Below are 23,628 nucleotides of genomic sequence, written 5' to 3'. Positions count from 1 at the left end.
CCAGATCTTTCAATAACAGGCAGCAGCATTTAATGTTTTTTAGTTTTTTTCTCTAAATGTATGGTCACATGACAAAAAATATGCTAGATTAAGCAATAATATATCAGATATGTATTTCAGAGTGAGGCAATAAGATTGGAGAGTTTCACTGAAATACGATCACAACTGGTCACAGGAGACTTGTGACATGTTTGTTAATACCAAGAGAATCCAGAAAGACTGCAGTTATGAATTTCTTTGAATCTGATTCCTTAGATTCAAATTACAGTTGGAATTCTGCATTTTGTTTTAATTAATACTATTAAACTTAATTAGAATTCAAAAGACATACTTCTCTCAACTGTGAATTGGCACACAACTCAGCTGGGTTAGAGAAAAACATAACCGCACTACTTCCACACAATTAAATTGCATTAAGCACAAAATTAGTTGTTCCAATTTAGCAGACTTTAGGTATACCAGTTTAGTATACCAAAAATACAATTGCAGTATATTTTTTTATTAAGCACATAGAAGTATTTGTAGTATACTTAGCAAAAAAACTAATGCATTTCAAATACTTTTTTCCCCACTAGGGTCTTATCTATATGTGAAACAGGATAAACAGCTATTTGTTTGTAGCAAAAAATCTTAATGCACCAAACTAATAAAAACTGCTCTTAATAAACAAAAACGGGATAACAAATTAAACCAAGCACATTCATACAGGATCACAATATTAAATGCTTTGTTATTTTGTTGAAATTTTACATTTACAACTAAGAGTGAGGAATGAATAAAAATAATTTAAATAAGAAAAAGGTGCGTAACACCATTTATTAAAACAAAAACATAAGAGGTAATTTTTTTGAACAATCTTGACAATCTCTGAAATATGTTTGGAAGAAAATGTTTAAAATACTAAAACAAAACACTGAAAGACTTAAAATTATAAAAGATATTACAACAACAATTGCCTTTCACCTACTAAAACTAGTCAAAGTGTAATAGAAACAAAGTTACATGATGGCTACGTTAGTTTTGCCTCTGTCTCTTTGAGACAATACGTCTTTAAAATAGGTTAAGTATGCGGATCGATTTCCTTTTTAACGGCTCTCCTCACAGAAACCATGATCTCAATTCAAATTCAGTCCAGAAATACAAAGCAATAAGGACAAATACTGCAAGCAACTGAACATCTCTTCATGTTCATCGGCTCTCTCTCTTCCAAACCACAGCCATGTTCTTGTCAGTAAGGGCAACCAAGTAATGTAGATCAGGATCCATGGCTATGCTGTTAATAGATGGCCCCTCTAATGCACCCATTCCAGCTCGAACCGGTGATGGCCACTCCAGCACCTGAAATAACAAGAGCAAAAGAGGACAATGAGATCCAAGAGCTCTGTTTTCAAACACTAACAGCAACCGGTCCTCTGGAGTCCACATGCTGAAAAGATAGGATTGGATTCAATCCTGTAGCTAACTGGATTATTTTAATGAGAGATAATGCCAGATTATTTGAAGTGGATTATCATCTTTTCTGCATGACAGAAAAAAAGTTAAATAAATAAAACTGTGAATACATGCCACATGCAAGATTATCATCGATTATCAATCCAAACTCTCATCCAGCAATGGTTAACTTACCTCAGTGGCTGAGATTGTTTTTCCACTCTTGAAGTTTTCCATCATGGTGTCTGTGATGTGGTACATCCATAGCCTGCCTTGCTCATCCCCACACACCACATAACCATATCCTACAAGAAGAAAAAAAAAACAATCACACATCAGTTTTGCTTTCAGATTTTCTGCATATCTGAAGTCATATTTCTGGGCTGTTTGAATCTGCATAAATACAGAGAAATCTCACCAGTGATTTGGTTCATTATTAATGAGCACTGTCTAGACAGAGTGCATATTTCAACCTTTTTTTTTTTTTTTTTGCTACATTGACATTTTTCCATATGATAAGGAAAGATAAAAGCTTGTGCAAAATAATGGTAATCACAATTGTGAGTGGCCATATTGAGAGTTACATTTTTCCCCATTAAGAACTATATGAGTGACACGTCCTGGGTATTCTATTTAATCATGATCACAATTAAAATAAGACTGATCGTGCAGCCCTACTTTAAGACTTTTCAGACACATATCATGAATACCTGGACAGGTGCTGAGAGACAGGTATGGGATGTCTGTGCTGGACCACTGCAGCTCAGCCAGAACGACAGCTGCCACCGCTTTCTTTCTGCCATTCCAGGAGGCCTGCGTGGCACTCCAGCTCCACAGGTAGATAGAGCCCTGCATGTGGCTCTTGGACGCTGGGAGGAAAAATTACAACCTTCATTATCAGACAGAATCTGTTAAGAGAAAATTTCATAGAGAATAAGTCTAACTTTATACTAGGCACAATTTTAAATGAAAAATTTACAGGCAAGACTTCCAAAAAAGACGACCTTGAAGAAATGCTTAGTAAAGTTAGTTTTTTTTTTTTTACATAAGTAATAATGTAAAGTAAAATATATACTGAGTGAATAATATTAGCAATAATAATAATAATAATAGTTAATAATATCATTACTAGTATATACTAATATATATATATATATATATATATATATATAGTAACTGTTATTATTATAATTATATCTCATCCCTAAATAGAAAACAGGTTATATATTAAGTATATTATTTGGTCAACAAGTCTTACATTTTTCTTCCTGTTTACTCACCCACTATATCATCTGAGAGGAAGCTCAGTCCATCAATAGTGCGGTAGGTGTTTTTCTTGTCCTTTTTCTTGTAAACTGGAAACACAATCTCCATCTCCTCACTTCTACAAAAACATGCAAATTACAATAAAGTGTTTTTTTCTTTGACAAGACACACAGATAAATCAGCAGAGGGATGATGATCATTTCTGAACTGGTGAAGAACTCAAACCTTTTCTGTGTGTTTTTGCTGAGCTCGGTGTTAAAGATATACAGGCCGTCATCGCAGCCTGAGAGGAGGTGTGTGTCTGGAGACGAGGGGGGCAGAGTGAGATGCAGAGGAGTGGAGCCCGTCTCCAGCACTAGCAGCTTACTGCAAAAATATACAAATAAAATGAATTACAAGTGGAATGGAAAAGTTTGTAAGAATGCAATCATTACTATATCATTTCTAAGTATAAAAAAAATTCTGAACAATAAATAACCTTATTTTGAAGTTGTAATCACGATCCAGTCCACCAATGTCCCACAAAAAGATCTTATTTTCATATGTCCCAGCTGTAAATAAAAATATAGGTTTTTAGTTAGTTACATCTACATAGCTCAACTGAAGTCTCACGGTGTTCACTGATTGCTTCACTCACTGAAGAGGAAGCTAGCGCTTTGTGGACTGAAGCGCATGATGGAAATGGCCCGTCGACTGGCACGAAACTCTCCAAATGCCAGGTTGACTCGGGGATGGATGAGCTTCACCAGACCCCTCTTACCCCCAGCTGCCAGGATATTGCAAGGCCGGCCAGAGCCACCAGTCCTGGACATCAGCACCGTGGACCATGCTATTGAGAAGAACTCCTACAAGACAACAGGGGATGCAACATTCAATTTACTGGATACCAGTCAAACGCAGCATGTTTGCTTTTAACTCTTGCAGAGCAGGCCACTGGATTCTGTGGCATCAGTAGCTATGTTCGTAAAAGAACACACACTGAATGGAATCTCACTACATACAGTACATAACACACATTGTCTTTTTTTTTTTTTAAATAGTATATGGAAAAAAAGTAGTAAAATATGAATATTACTTCCAGTAATATATGCAAATATGTCAACTTCCAGTAATATTAAATTGACCAATCCAATAATCAGTTTTACTTATATTTTTAAAAACAAAGAATTACATTATAAAATATGCTACGTTTAAAAAAAAAAAAATCAATATTGGTTTTGTTAGGTCAACTAGGTATTCAATCCATATGGAATATTTGCATTAGATGCATGTAGAGGTGCATGTGAACAGCAGAAATAGAAGAATTCTGATTTTCTGAATAACCAGTATATTGCATGCATCATTTATGCGATACAGAAAACTGATTGGCCTACACAACTAAGCCACCCGGTGATCAGAGATATTGTTCAGAACTTCTCTGCACTCACCTCACCAGGAACCTTGTATTTCTTCAGCACGTGTCCTGACTCGCAGTCAATCACACACAAAGTCTCTCCTCCACATGTGGCAACTATCCGAGACCCACCACTCATACCTAAAGATTAAAAACAGTGCCAGTCATATAAGATCAAACACACATTCAAGCTGGCATCTGAATTGAATTGAATCACTTGATAGTGCTCACCACCACCGCTGCATTCCCGCGGGGGCTCAAAGGCACAGGCCCAAAGCTGAGTGCTGAAGTCCTCAGGACTGTCCTGTCGACTGTGACACTGCAAGACATGCACCGGCTGCAGACTCACCGGCTCCTGTAACCGCAAGGGTGAGAGACGCCCATTAACGATCCGCTAATGACTGAGCAACGAGCAATCAACAGAAAGCTGAATACAAATACAGCAAAAGCAACAACAGGAATCCACAACTTAAGAGTGATTCGGTGACAATTCACATGCAAATACAATAGTCTGGCAAAATAAGCAAATTGTTTAGACACAAACCTTAGTCAGTAACTGTAGTTCAAGTAACTGTATGCATTGTCAATATATTTCTGATTCGACATATACAGAAAAAAAAGCGTCATGTCTTTGACTCACCTGAGGAACTTTGAGTTTGGCACTGGCAGTTTTCCGAGGCGTGTTGTTTTCTGTTTTGGCAGTTTTCGGTTTGCTCTGTTGACTTGTGGTCTGATCTTTAGCCGTTTTCCTCGGGCTCTCACCTTTAGCCGGTCTTGATGTGGGCGTAGAGATGACTGACTTTGCTGCCTTTCTGGGGCTTTCAGTTTTGCCGGCAATTTCCAGACGGCTTGATTTCCTTGGACTCCCCTCTGGGGTGCCTGCATTGGTCATTCTGGCGTGCTTTCTGGGGCTGGACATTATAGGGCCAGCTTTCTGTGGAGTACTTGTCACACGCGTGGATTTTCGTGGACTAGCCTCAACTGGAGCTGCACTCACCAGGCGACTCGACTTTCGTGGACTGGCCTCTGCTGCCACCTCGGAGTTGTTTCTGGTTCTTTTCTGAGGACTTGTGATACTGTTACCACCAAGATCACGAGTTTTTCTCTCTGCACGAGTCTGTGTTGTTTAAAAAAATAATTATTTAATGCAATTAGAGTCACAAACGTTTTTAAAAGGTGCCCTCGATACAGCCTTAAGTCAGGATGGAAGAAAGTATTATAGCAATATCAAGCCTACTGTATCACGCAAATTTCTAAACTTAGCTTAACAACCTTTTATACACAATCTTCTATATGCTTTCTGTCTTCTGATTGAAATGTTATACTTTTGTATGGCCTTTTAGTATAATTCTAAAAATCATTGATTTTCATTACAAGATAGCAGAATTTGATCATGCTTTTTGGACATAATGCATATCAGAAACTGCACCAAATTTTTGCTCAGTTTTGACCACTGAACAAAATTAAAAAGTTAAAAGCTCTACGTTCTCTTATAATCACACTATAATGAACCACACAAGCCTGATGTATCAAATAAAATGAAGCTGATGGCTTTACCTCATTTTCCTTTGTTGGAGTTGTGTCTGTGACTTTACCTCCTTTTTCTTCACTGCATGTCAGTGACTTCAAATATTCCTTTGCAATCATTTCAACCTAAAAAAAAAAAAAAAAGCGGAATGAGGTGAAATGCAACCAAATAAGTAAAGTGATCATATATCTTTTCATACATAATTTTCCTGGACATGTGCTGGCCAGGTTTTCTAAATTGCCTAAAATGTCAGGGTTTTGACTATGTTTTCAAACTTGCTGTAGTAGACCAAAAGTGTGCTGGCATTGACACTGACATAAGCGACCAATCATGGGGTCCAAGATGGGATCTATAGAGAACGGTCAAAGGAATGCAAACACATATACACATATAATATGAGAACTGTAGAGAGCATGTCAATAGGAAAATTAAGCGTAAACCCATTAGGCAATTTAGAAATTGAGCCAAAATAAAGGACAATTGATCCTCTGAGTGAAGTCAAAACATTTAAGACGCTCTGAGAATGCTAAATGTTTTATCATACACAATATTCACGCTAGAGTACCCACCCTCCACTTTGTGTATTCACTCAAGGAATTTGGACCATATTTGATTTGGGCGCTGGCAGCAATAAAGCGCTTCTCTACAGCAGCCAGACTTTGTGCTGTAATGGGATCAGGGAGACTGAAGCTTCGTTCCCACACACCAATTACCTAAACGGTACCAAAAAAAATCACATTTAAGAAACATCGCAGAGACAAACGGTTTTTCGCTGTGGTCAAGGGTTAAAAGTGACAAGAGGAAGAGTCAGTTCTCACCCTCTTCCCGAGGATCTCGGTGCTGCTGTGGCGGATATGATGCGCCGTGGAGCTGATATCCTTCCCATTGAACATTCTCAGTTTAGGTAACAGGAAGATCACTTTGTGTTCATCATTGACCTAAAAAAAAGAAAACCCACATAAAACTATTCATAGACACAACATGACCCACAGTGTCTAAAATGCTACTAAAGATGCTATTGATGAAAATAGAACTTGATTTTTGACATGTTAAAATGTGAGGATTGAATTTCAGAGCATAATTCTCACTGTGAGGTAGAGGTTGTCCTCTAGTCGAAGTTCCTCTATGTTTCTCAGGGCTTCCAGTGACACTACATCCTCCATATCATTGTTTGAGCAGTTAAGGATCTTCAGAGAGGGCAGATGGAGGCCTTTAGGAATCTCCTGCAGCATGTTCCCAGACAAATCCAACTGCTCCAGACTACTGAGTTTAGATAGCAGAGGCACAGGCAGATCCTCGCTCTTCAGACCCATGCGTGAGAGACTGTGCAGAACAGAGATTACATGAGTATATATTAGGGCAACATTAAAAACAATTCAGTTTTTAACATAAGGGCATTAAAATAGTGTTTTATATTCTTTAAAACCATAACATCATGCCTGGGACACACAAAAATGACTTTCTTACTTGAGGATCTTGATCTGTTCCAACTTGTTGGTCTTTGGAGAGCTTTTCTCCAGAAGTATCTTCTCTGTTATCTTCTCCATGTCTGTGAAAGTGTGAGTATTGTGTCTAATCAGGGCTTTTTAAAAGGTGGGCTGTATTGACAACAGGTTTCAGAGACGTACAAAAAACTTGCTATTGGATGTTTAGGTGTCAGATCCACAATGCACCTGGTATTGTTATGTAATGATACAGGACAAGTGGTCCTATTCACGCCCTACACAGGAGATCGCCCTGAAACTTTTGTAGAGACTATAGAGAAACATAATTTGCATCCTGTAAATACTGGAAAGGGCTAAATAAACAAAGAAAATGTGTGGTTATAAGTCCGAAACCAATGTGTACAGATTATAAAATAATAAAGAAGTAAAATGACGCAATTTTGAAAGTCAACGATGAAGATATTTAAACGTTGCGTTAATTTTCTTATTAACGTTACGTATTTATTAAGTGTTTAAGACAATTGACTGCTAAATTCGTAACCGTATGTTCATTGTGTGGTTGGATTTAGGATTATTAAATCAAAGTTTGTTTACACAGCTTACCTCTAATGTACATGCGGGGCAAGAGATCTTTAAATATTCAGTACTCGCAGTCACGTGGATTAGAACGGCAAAACGTTTTCCCGGGAAAATACAAATGAACTTTGACCGGTTTTGACGTAAAGTTTGGTTTTGGCGTCACCATTGCGCCATTTTGAGTGTGGCACGGCAGTCAGAAAAAAAGGTGCTCTCCCCACAGCCAACTATCATCTAAGTGAGGGTCAATCGTGGGGATCACAGTCTAGGTTGCACTGCTCTACTGGTTTGAAGGAGGCCAACTGAGGTGCCTTTGACATCCTGTCCAGGTGACGGCTGAGGCAGGCCAGTGAAGTTCCCCACACAAACACAACGTTTCTTGAAGTTCATCTTTGGACCGAAAAGTACTGAGGTTATATATAGTTATTTTGATGCTATTACAATAGAACTGATTTACTGCTTTTATAACCTCACATTAATTGAGAAACTAAATGAAATTTCTTAACTAAACGACGAAAGAGCAAGTTAATGAAAAAAAAAATGTAATCGTCTTTTTTCTCACAATTCTGACTTCTGTAACTACCTGAAGATCATGCTGCCGAAGAATAAAAGGTTAAAGGAATGTATTTAGTAGTTAATTCTCTCAACAGATTTTTCTTCATTCACCTGTTTTCCATGGCCTGACTGAGATTCTCTCCAGACATCTTGGTCCATTCTGGCGATCAGTTCCCACTCTTCATCTTTTGAAACTAAATTCTCCCACACAATTATTCCAGGAAACGCAAAGCACTGTCAAGTGCCACTTTTCTCCTCTCTGACTGCTGCCTTTGACACCGGATCATAGATGAAATCATAATGTGTCTGTAATAGAATATATCTTTTATATATATATATATATATATATATATATATATATATATATATATATATATATATATATATATATATATATAGTCTGCTGAGGTTAGTTTTATTTATTTTTTAAGAAATCAACATTTCTGACAGGACGCATTTAATTTAATTGTTGAAAAGAATCCTTAAAAAAAATGATTGATGTTTTTTTTTATCAAAATATTAACCAGCACAACTGTTTGGAATATAATAAATGTTTCTTTAGCAGCAAATAAGCATGTTAGGCTTTCTGAAGGATCACGTGAGACAGAAAACTGGAGTAATGATGCTAAAATCACCAAACTTGTCATCACAAGTTACAGTTTAATAAATTCTAAATTAAATTAGAAAAAGAATTCTAATAACATTTCAGTGTTGCTGTTTCACTGTATTTCTGATCAAATAAATACAGCCTTGGTGAGCATGAAAGAATTATTTTATAAACAATTTTAACTGGCAACACTTTTTTTAATGGTAGTGTGTTTAACGTGTTAACAACACGCAAAAAAAAAAAGGTTTGTCAGATTTCATTTTATGGAGGACCCTATTCAAATGCTATGATGGTGACAGTAGACTCAGCTCATTTAAGCTCAAAATCCATGTCAAGACGAGTGCTTTTCATATTGTTGTTGAATCACCAGCTCATTCTTCTGAAGTAAATGTTGTTTAGGCTCCAACGCCTCGCACCTCAGACATGATATTATTCCTTTACAACGACAGTTAATACCCTACATCTGTCCAGTGGAGTTTAAGCTACATTTGTGCATCACTTTAATGCATCTCCTCCCCTATGAAGATCCTAAATAGTTCCCATATTTAAATCCATGAGCTTCACAAACCCATGAAACAATAAGGCCACAATGATAAGTTAATGTATTTCAATAAAAAAAACATTTATTAACAAAAAAATAAAATAAACTACATCCCAATTAAGTGGTACACTGAAGAGGAAATTATTTCCTTGTACATAAATTTAGTGTGCGGTGAAATATTCTTGAAGAATGTTGAAGATTTAATCGTTTCATTATACCAACATGCTCTGTTAGAAAACCAAAATTGGAGGAAGAACTCCATAGACCTAACCTCAGTGTTGTTAGAGGCTGCTCAAAATCTCTTTTACTATTTATTATGAGAGCTTGTCAACTGACCTCATAATATTTAATGAAATTAAATCAATGGGAGTATTGAAGCCCATCACAGAGACCCAGTTCAAGAGTCCATTGTGTCTTAGCCTAGTTGTCATCCAATGGAGTTTGACGGTCTTCATTCTATTCCCTCTTGCTTGTCTTTGATGGCAACCTAAAATGAAAAAAGCCACATCAGTTTCTGGAATAAAAAATCCAGACTCCTCCACACGATAGTTCTCCGTGTGGATCATTTTTACTTATACTAACAGGAGACTTCTTATGAAACTTCAAATGCCTAATTCACAATATGTGCCCACTAATATTATAAAGCACTAATATTTAGCTTTATTCTCAGTGCAATGGAAAATAGATTAAAAAAAAAAGTCAATATGTTGTATTGTTGACATGAACATAAAATTTTGACATGAACATAAAATTATCCCAAGAACATAACATTATCCCACCGAATATATCAGGCCTTACGCACTGAAGTTCCCAACTTAGTTATAGGTTGTTTAAATCCCTTACTGTACGTATTAGCAATAATAATAGTGATGCTTGCCCTAGCAAATTTCACTAATAAATCAAATCACGTCATCCCTCGCTGAACTGAAGCAGACTATGTATACGACACACACCCTGAATCGCTCTTCCAGCAGGGACAGTTCACTGATCAGATCAGTGATGGCATTAGTGAAGGCTTCCTGGGGACTGTAGTCTGGTGTCGTCTGAACACGGATAACTATCTTGTGCTCCAGAGGATGAGGAACCTTATATCCAGCAAACAGCACCTGAGGGTCCTTCAGCAGTTGTCTTACGGAAACATGTCATAGGATGAATACAAAAACCAACTCTGTAATCACAACATATCTGAGTCATTTGGCCATCGGATGCTTGTGCACTTACGACCGGATGATGTTCCCCAGAGTGTGATCCTCTTTATTAAGTGTGAACAGACATGCATTTGGCACCTTGGTGTCTTTAACTATTGTGATCCTGTAAAAAAAAAAAAAAAAAAAGTTGAACAGGAATATTATGCTATTACTTCCCTTTACAAACTGTACTATTATGGTACAGTGATGGTGATAATATAGTACTTTTATACATACACTATAACGTTAGTTATTTACATGATATTAAAAATGTACTAAAAATGTCACGGCGGAAACATGCCCAAAACCGCTTGTTTATGAATCATAAACAATGTATTTACATATATATATATATATTTGAGTCTAGTGTATAGCTTGTAAAATAAAAGTGCAGTGACGTATTTGTTAAGTTAAAGTGAAGAATCCATTAAGTCGTGTAATGAGTAAAACAGAACAGATAAATACTAAAAATGTTCTGTTTTACTGATGGACATACACTGCTTGTCGTTAGCCAACAAGCTTAACACTTCTAACTCGCGAATACCACCTAAATGAATTTCTTTCATTACAGGTTTTAGTCAGTTCAGTTAGTATCAGTTACTATTAAAGACTGCGTTGTATTGCACTTACTTCTTTTCTCCTTCAAATAGCAAAAAGGACTCGAATGCCGGTGGCGCGTTCATCCTGTTTGAAAACGAGTAGCGACGCTGCTAATGGACGCACATTGCACTGCGCATGTGCATTAGACGTCAGCTCTTCAGTGCAGTGTTGAGTGAAGACCGCTGGAGGGCAGCGAGGAGCCATAGATAAATTATGAAAAGAACGCTTTCGCTGAACATAGCCTATATTTTATAGATTTCAACACAGATACCAATATGCAGTGCTTAATTTGTAAATTGCGAGGTCCCGGAACAAAGCGGGGTAACGGATCCGGCATGTGATTACAGGAGGGAGAGGTAACGGAACATTCGCACAGTTTAAGTGATTTTAAGAGCGTGCATCAGTTGCATTTAGGGTCTGTAAGGTCATGAAAATGCCATGCGATTTTAAAACAACAATTTCCGTGCCTAAAAACGTTTTGAAAAAGTTGTGGAATTTTATTTTTAAAATATCTGTGTAATAGTTATATTTAATCAGGTACTACATTTATGTGGTTTTAATAATTCTCACAGCTTCCAAGTTTATAAGGAGGTAAATCCCTGCATTTATTCAACATAGTGGGTTTCATTGTAGGTTTAAATAATAAAATAAGTCCACACAAACAAGATTCAATCAGTCATTCGAAACCATAAACTCTCGGAGCGCGCTTCTCATCAGCGCATCTTGTCTGCACTTCAGACAAGACTCACTCACATTTCGATCGGGACAGCTTACAGAACTGTCGCTTGACTTGACTAATCGGGTAATTGTTGCACTGTCACAAATATGTATAATTTGCACACCTTTTAAGTATTTTAAGCCATTTGGTACTCGAGCGCTCCACATGCTGTATGTGCCCTCGCAGTCACATCCAAAGCTCGCGCGTATCAAGCCGCCTCGCGAGTATTTTAGCCTATATAAGATTTTTTTTGTCGTAGTTTGTTGAGTTTAAGCAACCAAATAAACACAATATGATGTCTGATGGTTGTTGGAAAAAAAAAACATTTTCATGGCACACTTTATTAAAATACGGGGGGGGAGGGGGGGGGGTCAAAAATTAAACACTGCGTCGTCAGTGTTTGTGTTGTATCAGACACGTGCAATTAACATTAGGCTATATAGAAACAAGCTCAAATGGAGTTAACAAGGTCTTTGGCCGGTGAATGAGGAGATCTGTGTTTTGTCTGCATCTGAGGCAAGTGCAGCGCATTATATGCTATCATCCCCTTTTACAGGCTATATAACGTTTATTGTTGCAATATGGGCACTTAGTTTTTCTTGTTGTTTAGTAAACTTGGCCAATGTCTCATGATATAAACGATAAAGCGCTTATGCACAGGATATTCATAACCTACAAAAGTATATTGGCTAGAATGGAAAAAAACTACTCCAGTCTTCAAACACACAAAGACATTAGCCTTTACAGACATAGTGTTTGAGTAAAGAAAATGCTGTACTATTCAGACAGTTATGTGTTTACCCTTGCTTTGCGGATAAGCGGAGATTTTTTTTTTTTTAATTTTTTTTATTATTTTTTTTTATTATGCCTTAACAACATATACAGAACAATACAGCAGACAAAATAATAAAGCCAGGGAAATAAAGGAAGAAAGAAGAGAGAGAAAAAAAAAGGCAAGACCATTACATTACTCAAATATTTTGAAGACAGAACATAAACGGACAGTTTTAGTAGCCTTTCTATTAGTACTACTCTGTCTCCTCCAGGCTGTGCACGCGCGTCAATCTGAGTGGAGGCGGGGGAAGTGACGAGGTTTCGCGAGAGCTTGAGGATTCAATGGCGTAATGAAGTTTTACTGACAAGCTCTTTTAAAAACTTATCATTGCTTAAATATTTGTAAAACCCTCTGATTTAAAATAATAATAACGAATTATAATAGAGATATGAATTTCGGTTAATGTTTCACGGCACATATCTGTCTGCCATACGGAAAAGCCACCCCTGGATTTGGGGGATCCGCCAAAATTATCCGGATCCGGCTTGTTCCGGCACAAATTAAGCCCTGCAAATATGTCAACCTTTACTTTTCTTTAGTGTAACCCGTTTATGCTGAAATTATTATTTGTGACTACAGGCGGTCAACACTCTCAACAAAAATTTCATTCTTAATATGTCTATAATTGAACTTTAACTTTTGAATTGTAACTGGTATCCAGTCATGGGTCTCTCTCTCTCTCTCTCTCTCTCTCTCTCTCTCTCTCTCTCTCTCCCTCACACACACACACACACACACACACACACAGAGTTGCACAGTTTAGGTGCTTTATTGGCATGACAAATATACTGCCAAAGTCAGCATTGCTGCATACAAAACTGTGAAAGAATGGAGTAGTGCAAAATAATATAAAGAAAAGAACACAAATAGAAGAAAATAAGAGTAATACAATACACAATAAGTAATACAGTAAAATACAAAAGAGCATTGATAGTGTGCAGGAGACAGACTGGAGCTGCATCACTCCCAATTTGTGTAGTTTGTGCATTCTGTGAGAAAGTGCAGGTGTGTCTGGATTTTGTTTTGATGGCAATCAATGAATTAATCAATCAATCTGTTTACCAGGTTGAATGGCTCAAGGGGTCACGCTATACTTTTGGCCTTCATACAGTTTTTCTTGATTGCCTAAACACATTTCTTGAAATTACTACTTTTTTAAAACTCTAAACACAAATCCATTCATTCTCACCTAGTTCCCCAGTCCCCACACTTTCCCATACTTCCATACTTCCTGTGGGAAACAAAGATGAATAGGAGGGGGAAATAAAAATCAAGGGGATGAGGTCAAAAGGTCATTTGTTCCTGATGAAATGCAAAGCACTATCGTTGACCATGTTCTGCAAGGACTGACCATGAGGGAAGTTGGCCTACAGACTCAGGTAAAAGGTTTCAACACTACTTACACATACAATGTAATTACAGTACATAGCAGCAGTACTTCAGACGAAATAACTTTTACCGTTTTTTTCAACTGCTTTGAAGAATTGCACACACAAAATGCCTCAGATCTCTTGCAAAATGACACACTGCATTCAAAAGATCACAAACACATCTCAAAAGTAAACATATGTCTTAAGTTGCAAACACTTTTGCCATAATAATATATTTTTGGATATGTCATATACACACAGTAATTCAAAACCTAAAGCTCTTCTTTCATGAGCTCATGGACAGTTCTGTAAAAGATCGAAAGTAATTGTCAGAGAGATTTTGAAAAATTCACAGTAAACATGAAAGCAAGATGGAAACCAAACTATTTTTTATATTATAGATCAGTGGACACAATCCATAAAAAAAGTTTTGAAAAAAGTTGATAATACCAAAGGAATTGTGTGTGTGTGTGTGTGTGTGGGTGTGTGATGGTTGGGTATATCTAGGCTCAATCCCTTTTTCCTTCATCCACGTCACATGCTATGTTTTCTCTTACTACACACCATGGAAAGGACCTCCTTGTATGGCGTATCCAACCTTGGATGGAGGCAGCAGCATCAGTGTCTCCACATGCCTCTTCCATTGCCTGGAGAAGTGTCACATTTACATAGGGATGACGATCATACACTTTCCAGCACCACGTGGAGAAAAAATCCTCTATAGGGATTAGAAAGGGTCAGTATGGAGGCAGGTAGACAACAGAATAATGGGGATGAGTAACAAACCAGTTTTGGACCTGATGGGCACGATGAAAGCTGACATTATACCAGATGATGGTCTTCATTCTGTAGACCTTGAACAAGTATATCACAAACAGCATCCAGAAAACGTATGATGTGATCAGTGTTATAGGGACCAAGTCTGGCATGATGGTGCAGGACACCATTCTGTGTAAATGCAGCAAACATTATAATGTTTCTGCCATGCTGCAGGGACATTGACAATTGCCCTTTTTCCAATGACATTTCTCCCGCTTCTTCTGGTTTTGCTGAGATTGAAGTCCACCTCATCCACATAAATGTATTCATGGATGAAAGCATGGGCATCCATCTCCAAAATTCTCTTTAAAATACAAAATAACATATAGATGCACATCCCAGTAGCTTGACTTGGTAGGTGTAAGTCTGATATATTGGAGAAAGTGTTGTATGCATACCTGCACAAAGTCATGTTGAAGGTTCTTGACTCTGTCACAGTTCCTTGCTCTTCAGTGAACTTGTGACCCGCCCACCATGGTGCGCTGTAGAAGATTCAAGAATAGTGTGAGTGTGTGCCATAAACTGTAACATAATACATACTATTTTACACAATATAGTCAGAATGTCTTCTTTTGATTTGTTGTGTTTGAAAAAGGAAATCAAGATACTTCCTGCAAGATATTTGTGTGTTACATAGAGACTGTCTGGGGGAGGCAGAGAAATCTTTTGTCAGAAGATTAAGAAACTGCTATAAGGATACTACCAATACTGTAATGCAGACTGGCAGAGGATGCTAAATTAAAGAATGAATGACTTTATTTAATTATGTATTTATTAAATTGGTGTGTATTTGACAGGTTTGTGAATCATCTAAGGCCAAAGTTTGAGTTTGGCAAAAGAGAACATGCTTTTGACTAAACTATTTGATTTTGACCTGGAAGTTTGAAGTTTGCTCAAGTTGGTGTGTGAACTAGTTTTGAGATTGTGTTTATAGTTGTGAGAAAATGGTGAATTTTCTCATGAAGTGTGTGTTAGCAATCGAGAAAAACTTTAAAATGCCTGTTGTTTAAGTAAAAACAAAACAAAAAATATGCTAAATATCAGGGTTCTGCAACAATCAAAATTGTAAATGAATAATTTAACCAGTCAATCAAATATATACTGTATTTGCAATAGAGAAAACCTTGACACTGACCTGACAGTTCGTTTTTTGCAGTTCGTTGAGTCACACCTTTTGCAATTCTTTTGCAATTCGGTGAGTAAAATATAAACTGTGATTTGGCAATTCAGAAACTGTCCATTGAGGAAATTAGATAATTGAGATTACTTTTCTATTTTGTCATTAAAGCAAATTAGTCCTCAATGTCAGCCGTTCTTAGAGGTTATTTGTCATTCTTCACAGTAATCCATCAAAAGTTGCAATACAAGGACTGTCTAGTTACAGTGTCTTGTCTGGGAAAGACTGAGGCAGTGAGATATTTGCTACACAATCTCACCATTTGTTTTCTTGATTCACCTGTTTCCATAGTTAATAGTTATAAAGATACTCAGCTGCCACATTGTATCAGGAGGAGACTGTATAAATAAAAGAATATTGAGTTTTTGTCCGAAAAGGATTCTTAATGATCTCTGATGACAGCCTAAAATCGACAAAGTGATGTTATCACCCACACAAAGTCACATGAAAAAAGGAAAATGCATGGGAGAAAGGGAAACGAGAAGTTAGAGGACAAACAGTCCAGACATCAATCAAAAAAGCAAAAGAAGCATTTGTGTTTGTGTATGGGACAATGTCAAACGTAGGTGAAAAAGAAATCATGCAGACCACGAGACTTTCACAACTTCCACATTTGATGGGACTTTAAAAATGACTCAAATCTTTTCTTTTTTATAATTTTGTTTACGTGTTAACACATCTTTTGAAAAATGTCACTATACCTTGCACGATTTACAAGGAATCTTCATTAAAGTGTTCATGATTAGCAGTTTTTATATTTATGATTCTTTTTATTTTTTTCATTTTTTGATAAATTTGCCTTGTATCATACCTCAAAAGTTGAAAGTTACTTAAAATGACTGCATATTTACAAACAAATAAATGGTTTGTAATTACAATATGTGCATTCATAATATTTTAAAATATTACCTACAGTGACAAATTGATGTCTATAGTGTTTTTAGGTTAAATTTTTTATTATTATTATTATTATTATTTTTTAGGTATTTTTTTAACTGTTTGATGCTTATTACCCACAAATTGTCCCCTCTAAATATAAATATATATTATATTTCAAAATTATAAATGCAGCAATATAATCTTATATATAAAGACCAATGTATTTGAAGAAGAATATCAATTGATTTATTATATTTTTTATATATATATATATATATATAAAAGACTTATGAGACTTATGTGTCCTCTAGAAGCTTGCGTTCTGCAAGTGAACGTCGCTTGATTGTGCCATCCCAAAGAAGCACAAAGTCACTTTAACTGACTTTTAAATTAAATGTTCCCTCCTGGTGGAATGACCTCCCCATCTCTTCCATCTTTATTTGACCCTCTAACTTTAACACTCACTATTCTAATTCTATTCTTAAAAAAAAATCTAACTACCTTTCTAATCTTTTTATATTCTATTTTCTTTTCATTAATTATGCAATTGTGTATGAGTGTGTGTGGGTGTGTGTGTAAAGATCTCTAACACTAGCTTGCTCTATTCTTTTTTTATTCTATCTGTTTTCTTTTTATTTATTATATTATTTAAAATCCCATGCTACGTGTACTGTGTTAACCTAACTGAGACTTGTTATAGCACTTATATATCATTGCTCTTTTTGTTGTTTTTGATTGCTTCCACTGTCCTCATCTGTAAGTCACATTGGATAAAGGCGTCTGTTAAATGAATAAGTGTAAATGTAAATGTAAATGTAAAAAAACAGCAACTTCTTTGCGTTTTATGGTTTGTGGTTTATGTCATCACACATCTTCCAAAATCCCCTGTGAAATCTTCTAGCTTGAGAAACTCTGACACTATAAGAAAGTAAATGTGAAAATGGTTATGAAGCTTTTATAAACTGATTTAGGAAGTAGTGTGGTGTTTCAACATAACAGTCATGTCTGTTTCCAACTAGCAATATTCAGTGATATCTAACTACAAAGCAATTTGATGATCAAAAAGAGGAAATAAGTTGACAGCTTGAAAAAGAGTTTGTTTTTACATTAGCTTCCTTTTTTTTTTTGGTAAACAAAAGACAAAGATGTGAAACCTCTAAAGACAACTTGTTCCAAAGTTTCTTTCTTCTGCTGAACCTGTGTTCACTATATAACTGCAAAGTCTATTTGTTTGTCTTCCTGCATTTAAAGGTAGCTCCTAAATTGTTTTATAGTTGTTCTTAGTTGGTCTTTACTTATTATCTGTCTAGTTTCTTTCTTAATTTACTTTGATTGGTTGACCGATTAAAGTAATTTACTATTTTCCTTCATATTTATCAATTGAAATATTTACTATTGTGTATTATGCAAAATAGTTTGTAGTGTCAATATATTCTTTATCAGCCAAAATATGTTAAATATCACACAGAAATAAAGTGAAATACACTTAAAGTCAAATGTTACACACACAACTAATTCTGGAGTTTCCTATCTGTATTTCATCATCAGGTTGCGATGGCCATGAGGGAAAGAGGAAGTGCTTGAGTGGTTGCGCCTCCCACTGTAATAGTCTATACTATCTCCATAAACCACAGGTGATCATAAGAGCAAAGCAAACTCTCTTAACATCCCTTCAGCTGTGTCGTGCAGGATGGCTGAATCGTACGTGAGACACGTGGAACTGTTAGGCTTTGAGAAACGATTCTTTCCCAGCCAGCACTATGTAAGTAAGCTACTCTAAAAATGGTGAAATATCAAGATAAGTATAGATACTGTACAGTATACATATTAAACAAGGAAAGTTTTTAGGTATAGAACAAAACAATCGATTATTTCTCATTTCCTGTACTAAAGGTGTACATGCTCCTGGTTAAGTGGAGTGATCAATCTGAAAAGCTTGTGTACAGACGCTATCCAGAAATCCATACATTTCATGTAAGTCTCGTTTTCAATGCTCTACGATTGAAAGTATAGTAAAGTGTTACACTTTCCTTTCCCTACCTGATTTCATTTTCATTACTGCAAGCTTTTCCTATATTTTTAATCACGCTGTCATATTTGTATAAAAAAACATAGCCTAAAATCAGACTGCAACATCTATCTATATATATTTTTTTTACAGAAAGCTTTGAAGGAAATGTTCCCAATTGAGGCAGGAGACATTGATGGCAATGACAGAATCATTCCCACATTACCAGGTAAATTCTTGTGTGATTAAAGCACAGATCTTCAGATCATTTGATCCACTTTCAGAAAGAACAAAACAACATATCCTAAACGATTTACTAAGTTAACAGGATCTACAGACTAGTGTCAAGCAATACATGAGTCAACGTAATGTGATAGTTTCATTGTTCAGACAGTACAGAAAAAGCTTTTGGTTCTCAGTATATGAAGAGGAAACATCTGCTTATTGTCAAGCATATCAGTTTATTAACTTAGAAGTCATAAAAGGTACATGACACATAATGTTACACCAATTCTATTTGCATACCATGCCTTCTTGTTTTGGGTTTTTTCGAGTTTGAGTTTCAGTTCTGCAAATTACTTTCTGATATTGGGACTTGCTGATAAGTGTTTTCTTTGGACTTTCCAGGCTTGCATGCAAGTTAAAGAGATATTGTAACCATGGGGTCACAAGAGTTTGTGCAACATGACCATACCACAGAGTTGGATTTCTCACACTTACAAAACTCAGTGTGCAGTGTGGTGTAGTGGTAGTTTATATAATATACAAAGATATATAATAAAAGTTAAACGAAAAGAATTACGAAATATGTCATATGCAGCCATTCAAATGTACTCCGTTATAGCAGGCAAAATAAATATTGGAATCATAAAGTCAAAATAGTTTGCAGATCACAACAATACTACAATGTTGCCTTTATTAAGAAAATAAAAGTGTCACGTTCCAGCTCACAATCTGTCATTAATCTCTCTCAGCTCCCAAATGGCTTGACAATCAGAAGACGACAGAGACGAGGCAGGTGACTCTTGCTGAATACTTCCGTTCTCTTCTCAACTTGCCTCCGAAGATCTCCCGCTGTCACCTTGTATGTGACTTCTTCAATATGCGGGCTGAAGATGAAACTCCACCAGCACCGCACCCGTAAGTCTAAAGTTAGCTGGGGCTGTGGCTTTGTGGTTATGCACATGCTCTGATGCTTTGAGCCATAGTCGTTATGACAATACATGTTCAAATCCTGCATATGATGTTCACTGATCATGTCCCTACATAAATTAGCAAGCCCAAAAATAATAATAAAAAAACTTCAACTGTGCTTTTTGCTACAGAATACAATATTTACAAGAAACATGATGTTTTACTTTTGTCTTTCTGTAGATACAAAAGAAATGAGACCTTCATTATGTCCACAAACAGAGCACGGGGCAACACCACATCAGGTAAGAACAAATTCTCCCTTTGATACAATCTAACCGCAAATGCCTTATGCTATTTCCCAGCAGGATTTTATAGCTGGTTTTCTTTGTGCAGAAATCACTGGGCCCATCATGCTCGAAAGCTACAGAGTGATCGCAGACTACAGCAAGAGCTCAAATTATGAGCTCTCTCTAAAGATGGGAGACATGGTGGACATTGTGGAAAAAAGCCCAAATGGTGAGCAGGAAGTGAAATGTGGCTGCATTCAAAAATTATTTAATCTATTATTAATAATTGTAATGCAAAATATAATTGTTTTAATTAAATACAATCAAAATTTAATTGTAAATTATATACAATAATATATAAATATTATATGCATTACTGTAATATATAAAGAAATGTATAGAATAACTTGGTCAAAAGTGACAGTAAATACATTTATACTTAATATTTGTTACAAAATATTTATTTAAATTAAATTACAATTTTAAACTTTCTATTCATCATATATGATCATTAAGCAGCACTACTGTTGTCAACATTGATTATGATAAAATTATGATATTGATAACACTTTTATATAATAAAACAGTTATTTTAAATTATAATAATATTTCATAATCCTTTTTTTTTACAGCATTTTTTGATTCAATAAAAAAATATCTTATCCCAACCCCAAACTAGTGTTCAACATTAGTGTATAATATAGATAATACATGTTGAATGATAAGAACAATCTTGCATTGCATAACCACTCGGACTCACTTAGCTCTCTTTCCACAGATTCTGGAATATCAGTAAAGAGTTAAACAGGTCTGATGTGTGATGTGATCTGATGTTTACAGGCTGGTGGTTTTGTCAGTGTGAGTCCAGGAGAGGCTGGGTGCCAGCTTCATACTTAGAGCCTCTGGATGGAGCAGATGATTCAGACGAACCAGAGCCTAATTACACAGGTCAGTGTGTATTGCCATACTGCCACTGATACGAGATGCAAAACACTATCTAGGGAGTTATTAATTATGCTGTTCGGATTGTACTGATGATATTTACCCACATCAGGAGAGCTCTACAAAACCACTAAAGGGTATAAAGCTGTGGAAGAGGATGAGTTGACTCTCGAGGCAGGAGAGACGATCGAGGTCATCCATAAACTTCTTGATGGGTGGTGGGTGGTCAGGTATGAGTCATCCTCTCTAAATTGAACCCGATGGTGTTTTGAAACAATCGAAATGCTTGCAGTCATTTGATGAGTCATAATCAAATCAGATTCCCAAATGTCTTATACAGGAAAGGAGAAGATACGGGCTTCTACCCATCCATGTTCCTGTGTAGGACTGGAGAGAGGAAAGAGGTGGATGCGGAGAAGGACGTGGTCAAAAGAGCAACACCACCACCCAGAAGGTATAGAGCAATGTGTCTATGAAGCGCAACACATATTGAGTTAACAATGACTGAACACTTCGATTAATCCCAATTCAAAAATATCAGATTCAAGCTTTTTGTTTTTCTTCTATTTATTTTGGCCAACAGGTCTACCATACGCAACGCCCAGAGCATCCACGCTAAGGGACGTCAGCGAATCACTCAGGACACCTATCGAAGACAGAGCCGAAGGTACTTACAGCATCGAGGAAGACTGAACTCCCAATCCAGCAATGGGACACGATCTCCACTGCAGGAGAGGAAGACAAACAGAGGTGTGCATTCTCCATGTTTTTTTTTTTACAGACCAGGATAATTTTTGTTTTGTTGCTTAAAATGTATTCTGTTTCTGTTTCTGTAGAGAACATTGCAAACTCAGGCTCTCCTCAAGCAGAAGATCAGGATGAAAGTATTCCCATCATTCCTCCTCGGCCCAGTCCTCAGCTCATTCTGGAGCGCTGCACTGAGAACACATGCAAGAGAGTCAGCATACATGAGGCCAACTGAAGCAACGTGTTAAATAGCAACTTGAATCTGTTAAAAATAGTCACAGGCATTCAGATACTTGTTTAAACAAATGCTCTGTTCATTCCTGCTTAGGCCAGAACCTGTTATAAGCTATGTGTATATGACATTTTGTTTATGTCTTCAAGCCAGCTATCTATATTTTAGTATGCATTTAGTTTATGTCTCTATTTTTGATGTTTTTGTAAACAGTGACAAATAAGTAAATAAACCATAGTTTGCAAATCAAATGCATGGTGATATGTCATGAAGAATTTCCCTTGGTGCTGTGATATGGTCAGATGGTAATATCAGTACATAATAAACATATTTATATGCTAAAATTACCTACAAACCGTATTGTGGCAGTACCATGGCATCAGATGGCAATGTCATATTAATTAACCACATACCATCCATGGTACTTCCAATGTACTACCAAAGTTCCTTTCCAAAAACCAATGGTAGTGTCATTGAACTTTTGAAACTTTCTGTAAGTACATCTGTTCACACCTAGGCTACTAACTACTCTTACAGATATTTCAAAGAATTAAGTTGTATAAAGCCCCTCCCCCCTCCAATAAAAAAAAAACAACAACCGGTAGTGGCAATGTACTCTTGCTAAACTTTTCTTTGTGTTCAGTGAAGAAATTAACGAATAACAGAAGTTACTCGAATGTAATTGAAACGGGAAACGTTCGTCCCCTACCGCTTATTGTGACCATTACATAGTGATGGGTCGTTCTTGAACGATTCGTTCTTTTTGAATGATTCTTTAATATGACTCGGGAACTACGAGTTGTCTCAGCGCGGGATTCGTTCATTTCGCGTTGACATCTGAACAGGAAACAAAAATGATTAGTTCACCCCCCGAGTCATTCGTTCTGAAACATGTAAAATTTTATTTATACTCTGCTGACATGAACGAAATGACTTGAAAAAGGACTCGTTCATTTAAGCCGAAGGAGATTCAAAGATCCGAGTCAGTGAATTGATCCGAACTTCCCATCATTGCACGTCTGTACGTCATGCGTCAGTGCCGTCATGGCCGCCTCCGAAGAAAAACGTGAGCAGCTTAAAACCAAACACACAGTAGACGTATTTCACATTATATTGCTGTATCTTTCATTTCAGACGCCGAGCCAGTTTGCAGAGTAACGGACATGCTCATGTGTGAATTATATTATATGATAGGAAGTATTTGAAACGGTTTTATAAATATAATTTTTTTTTGATCAATGAATGTGAGTATTGAGAGATCCTCTAAACAAAATATAGTACAGTAAGCTCTGGTATCATATAGTAATACAATATATATATATATATATATATATATATATATATATATATA

General features: G+C 36.4%; 3 protein-coding genes and 1 pseudogene across 3 annotated transcripts; 1 reads left to right on the top strand and 3 right to left on the bottom strand.

Moving 5' to 3' along the window:
* Positions 1-570: 570 nt before the first annotated feature.
* On the bottom strand, positions 571-7,746 carry lrwd1 (leucine-rich repeats and WD repeat domain containing 1). The gene is made up of 16 exons (XM_059547238.1): positions 7,667-7,746; positions 7,086-7,167; positions 6,707-6,941; positions 6,437-6,556; positions 6,188-6,331; positions 5,648-5,743; positions 4,731-5,207; positions 4,325-4,445; positions 4,125-4,231; positions 3,335-3,542; positions 3,176-3,248; positions 2,923-3,063; positions 2,712-2,815; positions 2,142-2,300; positions 1,627-1,736; positions 571-1,338 (listed from the first exon to the last, which is right to left on the bottom strand). Exons 1-16 carry the CDS (start codon positions 7,677-7,679, stop codon positions 1,189-1,191), a joined length of 2,340 nt encoding a protein of 779 aa, XP_059403221.1. The 5' UTR covers positions 7,680-7,746; the 3' UTR covers positions 571-1,188.
* Positions 7,747-7,835: 89 nt separating this feature from the next.
* LOC132130205 (alpha-ketoglutarate-dependent dioxygenase alkB homolog 4-like) lies at positions 7,836-9,264 on the bottom strand (annotated as a pseudogene).
* Positions 9,265-9,423: 159 nt separating this feature from the next.
* Positions 9,424-11,316, bottom strand: LOC132129651 (DNA-directed RNA polymerase II subunit RPB11-a). The gene is made up of 4 exons (XM_059541299.1): positions 11,160-11,316; positions 10,564-10,653; positions 10,296-10,470; positions 9,424-9,829 (listed from the first exon to the last, which is right to left on the bottom strand). The coding sequence occupies exons 1-4, from the start codon at positions 11,210-11,212 to the stop codon at positions 9,794-9,796; spliced, it is 354 nt and encodes a 117-aa protein (XP_059397282.1). The 5' UTR covers positions 11,213-11,316; the 3' UTR covers positions 9,424-9,793.
* Positions 11,317-18,548: 7,232 nt separating this feature from the next.
* LOC132129647 (neutrophil cytosol factor 1-like) lies at positions 18,549-22,514 on the top strand. The gene is made up of 11 exons (XM_059541291.1): positions 18,549-18,689; positions 18,821-18,901; positions 19,089-19,164; positions 19,910-20,075; positions 20,310-20,371; positions 20,463-20,585; positions 21,197-21,304; positions 21,411-21,528; positions 21,639-21,752; positions 21,882-22,048; positions 22,135-22,514. The coding sequence occupies exons 1-11, from the start codon at positions 18,618-18,620 to the stop codon at positions 22,278-22,280; spliced, it is 1,233 nt and encodes a 410-aa protein (XP_059397274.1). The 5' UTR covers positions 18,549-18,617; the 3' UTR covers positions 22,281-22,514.
* The last annotated feature ends 1,114 nt before the right edge of the window (positions 22,515-23,628 follow it).

This window comes from Carassius carassius, chromosome 4 (genome assembly GCF_963082965.1).
Source record: "Carassius carassius chromosome 4, fCarCar2.1, whole genome shotgun sequence".
In the NCBI taxonomy this organism is placed as follows: domain Eukaryota; kingdom Metazoa; phylum Chordata; class Actinopteri; order Cypriniformes; family Cyprinidae; genus Carassius; species Carassius carassius.
Note: the sequence above shows the minus strand (reverse complement) of the source record. Positions and strands in the feature narration are given on the sequence as shown.

Excerpts from the sequence above, each read along its gene's own strand:
- lrwd1 (XM_059547238.1), bottom strand. Across the intron at positions 6,942-7,085 it reads GAACAGATCAAGATCCTCAA|TCTCTCACGCATGGGTCTGA; the intron begins GTAAGAAAGTCA and ends TGTTCTGCACAG. Across the intron at positions 4,232-4,324 it reads CCCGCGGGAATGCAGCGGTG|GTATGAGTGGTGGGTCTCGG; the intron begins GTGGTGAGCACT and ends TTTAATCTTTAG.
- LOC132129651 (XM_059541299.1), bottom strand. The coding sequence starts at position 11,212 with ATGAACGCGCCACCGGCATTCGAGTCCTTTTTGCTATTTGAAGGAGAA. Across the intron at positions 10,654-11,159 it reads CTATTTGAAGGAGAAAAGAA|GATCACAATAGTTAAAGACA; the intron begins GTAAGTGCAATA and ends TTTTTTTTACAG. Across the intron at positions 9,830-10,295 it reads TGCTGGAAGAGCGATTCAGG|GTTGCCATCAAAGACAAGCA; the intron begins GTGTGTGTCGTA and ends TTTTCATTTTAG.
- LOC132129647 (XM_059541291.1), top strand. The coding sequence starts at position 18,618 with ATGGCTGAATCGTACGTGAGACACGTGGAACTGTTAGGCTTTGAGAAA. Across the intron at positions 21,305-21,410 it reads ACCAGAGCCTAATTACACAG|GAGAGCTCTACAAAACCACT; the intron begins GTCAGTGTGTAT and ends TACCCACATCAG. Across the intron at positions 22,049-22,134 it reads GGAGAGGAAGACAAACAGAG|AGAACATTGCAAACTCAGGC; the intron begins GTGTGCATTCTC and ends CTGTTTCTGTAG.